Source organism: Schistocerca gregaria, chromosome 2, assembly GCF_023897955.1.
Source record: "Schistocerca gregaria isolate iqSchGreg1 chromosome 2, iqSchGreg1.2, whole genome shotgun sequence".
In the NCBI taxonomy this organism is placed as follows: domain Eukaryota; kingdom Metazoa; phylum Arthropoda; class Insecta; order Orthoptera; family Acrididae; genus Schistocerca; species Schistocerca gregaria.
The window spans coordinates 1004931597-1004939994 of record NC_064921.1 but is presented as its reverse complement, the minus strand read 5'-3'; the positions used below and the strand labels follow the sequence as shown (position 1 = coordinate 1004939994).

General features: G+C 37.0%; 1 protein-coding gene across 1 annotated transcript in view; it reads right to left on the bottom strand.

Moving 5' to 3' along the window:
* Positions 1–565: 565 nt before the first annotated feature.
* LOC126335507 (UTP--glucose-1-phosphate uridylyltransferase-like) overlaps positions 566–8398 on the bottom strand; it is a 249487-nt gene continuing 241654 nt past the window's right edge. The window contains exon 12 of the mRNA XM_049998861.1: positions 566–1021. Within this exon, the coding sequence (XP_049854818.1) occupies positions 914–1021 (108 nt within the window). The 3' untranslated portion in view covers positions 566–913. The remainder of the gene's footprint in view (positions 1022–8398) is intronic.

Here is an 8398-nt window from a genome sequence, read left to right as displayed (position 1 = left end):
CCCACCAAGCAATTTTAGGCTTGGTGGAAGTGGATCAATTTTTGGAAATTTGAGTTAAGTTCCTATGGGACCAAACTGCTCACGTCATCGGTCCCTAGGCTTACACACTACTTAATCTAACTGAAACTAACTTACGCTAAGGACAACACCCACACCCATGCCCGAGGGAGGTCTCTAACCTCCATCTGGGTGAACCGCGCGTACCGTGGCAAGGCGCCTCAGAACGCACGGCTACCCCGCGCGGCAAAGTGGATCATCGACAAATTTTAACGGGAGTATTTAAAGACTTCAGTTTGGAGATTGTGATGTTAAGAGGAATGCCTGAAGTGAATTGTCTTAAATTTTTTATCAAAGCCAACTTGCGACCTGAGTTTGAACAAATCCATGGCGGTGAGAGCTGGCGAGGTATTTTGCTGTCTGAGCGGAGGTGGGATGAGTTTCTTGTAGGCATAAGGGTAAAGATTTTGTTGATTTCATAATCAGGCACAACCTAATTCCCATAAGGTAAACGTTTTGAAACTAGTGAAACGAATATTAAGTCTAGCTATTTATGTAAAGTAAGAGATATTTAGAGATGCAGTTTTTAATTTAAATCCATTGCATACAATGTGCAGTTGATTTTACAGCGAATTGCTGTCAATATCTTCACTCACCTTTTAACACGAGTTCATAATATATCTGATACATCATTTAGTGAAAAAAATATTCACGAAATATTTTTTCATAGACATGAGAAAATTTTTATCTAAAACTGATATACTATCACGGAAATTATATATACTGCTGAATACAAGAATTATAGATTGTCCAGATAAAACCCTTGGTAATAAAAATATAGCTGTAAACAAGTTCAGAAGACCTTGTGCTATGTTGAAGCCAATAACTTCACAAAAATCTCTATAAAATAATTTCGTTAAAAATCAGAAATATTTAAGGCACCTTTGACTATTTTGTTTTGTAACAGAGCATTTGGTGGAATGCAGACTTTGTTGCTGCCATTACCAAAAATTATAACTGTACCCTGCAAATAAAAGATGTTAATTATTCATTTCTGATAACAACAGGCACAAGCATACATCTAAAAACACAAGTTTACGTCTGATTTGAGATAAATGGTTATGATACCCAACAGTATATGATGTGAGCTGGTTGAAAGTACTATGGAAGTTTGCCATACCAAGGTGAAGCCTTTAAATAATTACATTTTGGTAACTTTCTACATTCATATTCACTGCAACTTCTTTCACGTCATATTTATGTTGGTCTCAATATAGTAAACAGTTGTGAAAGTTATAAATAGCGGTAGATATTGGTAAAAGTATGTTAGAACTATGACCTGTGAACGTAAGAATCAAATTACATTGGTTGCACGCACTAGCCTCAGGAAATCGTGGGGCGGGGTAGGGGTGAGAGGGGATTAGAGAGATAGGGGATACCTTTTCTCTTTAAAGACTTTTAAAATAATATTTGAAAAGCGAAATTAATTACTGGTTCCTGAAGAGAGATACGATTAAAAGACGTAATCACGAATAACGAGAGAACGAGAAATGAAAGCTTGCAACTGTCAGAATCACAACCATACAGAAAGATAATAGGAATCATTGAGGACAAAGCAAGAGCGACTATCGATTGTAAACATTGTGTAAAAATTAAGAAAATTGAATGTTAATCAGTGACACGCTATAACATACGGACTATAAGATGCAGAGTGTAATGTAATGGGCTAGCTGTGTAACACGTTGAGGTCACTCGTTCGTCAGTTTCGCTTCAGTTCTGTTTGTACCGATGTTTTGTAGCCATCAATGCCTCATAAAACGTATTTAGTTTCATAAAGCAATGTTTAAAAAAGTTTCAAAATTCCATGAGCAAATACGTGTATGGGATACCTGAGACGTGATGGATGGAAACCCTTTTATGTAATTATCTAACGAAATGTCAGGAAAACATGACTTTGACTGATACTGAGATCAGACGTTCACATCTCATAGATGTATGAGATAACAGCCAACAAAAGGAGAACGCCGACGGTATTCACAAATATTTTTCGAGGGTAGTACCAAAGAGGAAGAATGAATAACGTCTGCTCTGTACAGGAATTTGCTACTTCGGTGTGTAATATGCAATACTGATGATAATAATTTCATGTCTCAAAAATGTTCCACAGCTTATCACTTTTGTGTCTTAAAAAAGATCAAAAAGTGGAAGTATAGTCTGAGTGTTGATCATGTATTCAAACAACAACCTTCATTGTCAGATCCGATTGATGTAGCACAACTGTAGGCATACGTCAATTTCTGAAAACTACTCAAATACAGTTATTCGTGAAGTAAGAATCCGCTTCAGCTGTAATAAAAAAAAATTAACAAGAGGGAAAGGTTGGTTACAGAGTATGTACAAGGAGTTACGAGATGAGGCAATACGTAGAAACTCATACACTCAATTAGAGACAGTCATTAGTGCACGGCGATCGGGCCAGTCAGTATGGAAAGTCACTTTACGGATATGTTACTCGGTTGCGGATGTCCCCACATCAAATCCTTTGTAATAAATATACATACTTTAGTAATAACACTGACTTTCTTGCTGGCCGATTGCGATATTATGAAAACATTACCATTACCTCACGCAAACTCTTGTACTATAACGGAAAAATCTCAAAGGATATACAGTACTGTTCGGTTCTTGAGATCCGCTCGACACTATTTCAGTCTTTCCGATCGTAATGTTTCAATCCGTATTGTCCTCCTGTCTTCTTTCTAAGACTTCTCACCTCCAGTTGTTGTTAAATTCCGTTTCTTTGCATTCGCAAGTTGTGAAAGAAATAAAGAGATTCTTTTCTTCCTCTTTATGCTATTGCTTGAGTCAATCTCTCGATAGACAGTTTCATTGGGGACAATTCTCCAGACTTCTTCGACGTGGTATTTTTTTTATTTGTGCTACTTCTGATAACACTTCTTTCGGTTTCGAAGAGGCAATCAGTTCTCCTTTCAGTTGGAGCTTTGTTTCGCTAGCATATGTGGCTTCCGAGAGACTTACTGTTTTATAGTGTTCGATTTTATTGTCAATTAACAAACTTTTCTTATTATATGTAGACTGGGTTATAAATTGAACTTTTTCTCATTTGGTTGGTCCTATTTTTGCCTGTTTCTTCCTCACTTATGTTGTGCCTGGAGATTTCTCCATGATCTTTATAACGAATAACTATGAACATTTTCTGGTTGTCTATGAAGGCTTTATTTATACACGGGGGCAAGATATCAGTTTTCTTAAAGGGATCTTGTAATTCTGTTTTATGAAGACTATTGATCTGTGCACGAACTTATTCTACGTCCACAGCTAAGAGAGCTTCATCCGTTAATCCCAGACAGTTTGTACTTATTGCGAGGTTTGTTCCAATTTTGATTTTAGTGGGTTCATGGTGTAATAGTCGGTTACATTGAAAAGAAGTGAGGATAACATTTCACGTTGTCTAAGATTGATTATTATTGCGAAAGCTTTTGAATTTTTTCCCCAGAACTTTACCTTCTAATTTGTGTTGATTAAAGGGAATTCAATGTTTTTTAATTAATCTTCCATGAAGACTGTACGCCTGAGGGTTTTTAAAAATGTACATCTCGACGCTATCATCTCCTTTTTGAGCCCTACGAATAAAGTAAAGAGTTGTTTATTTCTGCTCTCTTGTAACATGTAATTATCAGTTTCAGGGAGAGAATTTGGTCTGAACAGCTTCTGTATGGGCGATTCGTATTCTTAAAGTTGTGGTTCCGGACTTTTTTGATCTTGTAGTAAATCATGAGGGTAAAACATTTGTATGTACAGTCCAGAAGAATTATTTATATTTAATTATTCGGGCTTGTAGTAAATCATGAGGGTAAAATATTTGTATGTACAGTCCAGAAGAATTATTTATATTTAATTATTCGGGCTGGTTTTATCTTCTTTTTTAAATAATGGATGGGTTATTTCGGTGATCTAATACTCTGTGAAATGAATAGATATTCCAAACTAGTCACTGAAAACAAATATGCTTAGTTAATGCAGTGACTTGTAAAGTATATTAGCAGCCCCTCTGGCATAATCTTATATTAGATCAGAAACGGAATTAAGTCTCTCTACAGTTCATTTACATGTATGCGTATGTGTTAGCGTAAATACAATACACATCAGCACTGTCACAAGGCAGTCTAATGACATCGACGATTTTAAGGGTGACACTCTACAACAAACAAGATATATTTAGCTATCTCAGCTCTGGATGTGGAAGGAGTTCGTGCCCAGATCGTCAGTCTTCAAACAATAGGACTACAGTTATTCTTTGACAAAACTGAGATCTTGCCCACGAAACCACTGTGTAAGGCTCTAAGAAGTGTAGAATAGTAGACTTAAATGTGGGAAAGGATTATTTAACAAGTATTGTAACAGCAAAAGATGTTGCAGGAGCGAAAAGGAACAAAGATACGAAAGTTTGAGAAGACACAAGACAGCTGATGAAGAAGAGAAAAGAGCTAAAAGTAAATAGCAGCAGAAGTCAGAAGGAATTAAACAAAGCTATTCAGAAACACTCCAACAAAAAGTCGGGAAGTTTAATTAGAAGATTTTAAGGATAACAGACTACAACAACCGAGGTATGACGTACACTGGATAGTGATATCACATTACTCAGAACATCGGCTGTCTCTGTTACAACAAACTGGTAGACCCTACTAAACATGTTTGAAAATTTCTTTAAAAGCTGTATAGTACACCAAATGAAACAAACACACTGTAAGACTGAGTACACTCCGGAAGTACTACCAGAAGAAGTAGGGGAACAAATCGGCGCACGGAAAGAGGAAAAACTTGCGTAATTGATGAGACACAGTAGAAATCATCATGGGAAGAAGTGGTGAAAGGAAAACTTGCACAGCGAATCGTAGTATGTTTTCGTAATAGGGCGATATCGGATAGCTGAAAATATGCTACGATTAGTGCAACTCACAAGAAAGCGATTAGGGAAGATGTGGAAAACTGCAAGTCGATAAGATTTTGAGTTGTGTAAAAAATTTTCACAGATTTCTTCCTATTTCTCCACTAAAAGCAAGCATCAAACCTTAAAAATGAAAAGAACAAGCCGGCCTCATTAGTTGGTGTAACTGAATCTACTGTGTGTCACTAAACAAGGGTAGCGCGCCTACGCGTCGAAATTTATGGTATGTGAAGGGCTTGGCCAGGAATGAAAGTGATGAAAGTGGGAGATTTAGACGACCAAGCGTTTCGAAAATTTGCATTTTTGGCGCGGGTTGAACGATGTATGAGCCATTTATGTTAGCATAGTTTCCATTCAGCGTTAGGCCCAGCAGAAAGAGAAGATTACAGAAAGGTAATTCAAGTGTCGTGTGGTAGAGTCCTTATATGAAACTTTTTGTTTTCAATTTTTACGTTACTGACACTGCAAATAAACCGAAATAGTACTCAGTATATTGTTTTAATTAATATTTCCACAAAAGGCATGAAAAGGAAAGACAAAGGAAAACTTGTGATTGCAAATATATTTCCAGGAAAGGATTGTACTTACGGCGTCCAAAAGGACTTTGCAAAAAATTTCCATAAAGTGGTTGTAATTAAAGAGTACAGGACTTCGTACGCCTACAAGAGTAATGGATCTTTTTGACCAAGGATTAAAAAAACGGTGGATGACTACGTGGCAAAATGTAGCACAGTCGCAATTACTTCATCAAAATCTGTGAAACAGCCTAACACAAATGTTTTTTGACTGCTGTGATGAAGCCTTATGTGCAGGCGAACAAATTTCTTATGGAGAAACAGGTCACTTGTGAGCGGCCAGAAGTCAGAGTCCAACGGAACAATATTTCGGCAAACGACGAAGTTGAAGAATCACAAATTTCTTCTGTTGAGTGACTCGTGGGAGGACAATTAAATGTATAATTATACAACGAGATTTTTCAAGATGATGAAGGATAACCCCCCAATGCACTCCGTTAGTGATACTCTGCAATATCTGTTTTTATATTCAGGTAAATAGCTTCATCGAAAAGCTGCGAAATTGCTCTTGTCTCAGCGACAGAAAAAGTAATCATGGCCCGAGAAGATCGCAACAAAACACATTCCATTGTAGGTCACCAAGCATCCTCGCCAGTCTTTAGCGAAATGGTTTGTTAACAGCGGTTTGTTGCCAACTGTAAGTGGCAGATAACCTTCTATGAATGCAAAACAACTTAGATTTTCAAAAGAAACTTTAAAACAAACATGTTATTGTAAAAATGTGGCGTTTATAAAGTGTGTAAGATGCCAAGAAAGTTACTGCTGCCCATGTTTTTGCTATGACTATCATACCAGCAAGTGCAAATCGGCAATTGTAAAATTATAAAACTGTTTAATTTTATATGCTAAGTCTAATGTAACCATTAGAATCCCCTCCTGGAAATTTATTTGCTATCTCAAATTTTCTTTTGTCTGTCTTTTTAATGTGTTTTATGAAAATATTAATAAATACAATATAATGACAATTATTTCGGTTTATTTGTTGTGTCATTAACGTAAAATTGAAAATAAAGAATATTTCCGCATACAGGCTCGTCCTCACAACCTTCAGTTTACTCTTTTGTACCCTCAACTACCCCTGGACACTACGCTAATGTAAAATGGCCCACGCCTCGCCCGACCCATGTCAAAACTGCTAGTCTCGCTAAGGGGTTGACCATCTAGTGCTCCCACTTCTCTCATTTACATTCCTAGCCAACCCTGTGTATACCATAAATCTGTACGAAATCGATGAGAATGAGCAGGCGTGGTCACTTTGTAAGTGATAAAAAGAAGGGACAGATATTAGTGACCACTTTTTATGCGGTTCATAGACTACTACAAAGCGTTTGATTCTGTCGTCATAAAATAAGAAATAGACTATACCTACATCACATCAGTTTGTTAAAAATATATAAAACAAAGCTACAGATTCCAATCTATTGGATCAAAAGAGAAAAACGCTCAGAACTGAGAAATGAGTTTATACAGGGTTACTCCACTTGATAAAAAGTATTTTCTGGAACCTTAAAGGAGGTGTTTAAATCATTAAATTGCGATGAGGAAGGATTGCGCATAAATTGATATTATATGAGCCACCTTTGGTTTGCAGATACCATTGATTTATTTCTTTCGAATCCAGAGGAACTTCAGCAATCGATAGAGGAAGTGGACACAATTTTATGACTGGAGGTCTGAAGATTAACTGCAGAAAAACGAAAACATGCTCAGTTAATACGCCGGTAGGGGAATAACAAATATTAATGTCTGTGTTTACAGGTTTTCTCGGCGTATTCCATTAATGAAGTCTTCTCGGGTGATCAGCCGAGTGGTCGCATCGTCTTGTCACAGTTGTACTCAGAGTAAAACTTCGTCAGCATTTTGTATGATCTCATCATTAATGATAAAATCTTCTTGGGTAATCAACGGAGTGCTGGTGCCGTTCTGTTGCAACGTCTCAAAGTTTTGTTTTCATCATCTTCAGGCGAAAACTGCCCTCTTCGCCTCAAGATGATGGCACTAAACTCATTGAAATGTTGCGACAAGATGGCGCTTCCACTCGGCTGATCACTTGAGTTGATGTTATCATGAATGACGAGGTCGCAGAAAATGTTGAAGAGTTTGTATGCTGAGTACAATTTAAAATAATAAAGGGATAGACACTTAAAAAGTATTGGAAGATGAAATTTCTAATACACCTTCAACAGTAAATCTACAACCAGTATTAAATAAAAGAACTGAAAATGTACGTTAAAAGCGCAAGATGGTCAAAACTTGAGCGTTTCCTGACAAGAAACGCAAACATGCATGTCGGACACAAGAAGACGAGACAGAAAAACAAGCAAATGGATAAGAGAAACAACACGAGTTGAGGGTTTAATAATGACGGCTACAAAAACGAAACGGACGTAGGCTCAGCATATAGCAAGATGCTACGAAGGGAAATTGATGAAGAGAATATGTGCTCTGCTCCTCTTGATAAGAAAAGACCTACAGTATGATATAAGGGGAGATGGACAAACTTCGATGGTAAAAATTGGAGATCACAATGCGCATTGATGAACCAAACTATTACCACAACCTTAACAGTGCGTCATTCCATCTTTGAAACGCAATGCAGCAGCAATAATTAGATATATACAGGGTGAGTCACCTAACGTTACCGCTGGATATATTTCGTAAACCACATCAAATACTGACGAAACGATTCCACAGACCGAACGTGAGGAGACGGGCTAGTGTAAGTGTTTAATACAAACCATACAAAAATGCACGGAAGCATGTTTTTTAACACAAACCTACGTTTTTTAAATGGAATCACGTTAGTTTTGTTAGCACATCTGAACATATAAACAAATACGTAATCAGTGCCGTTTGT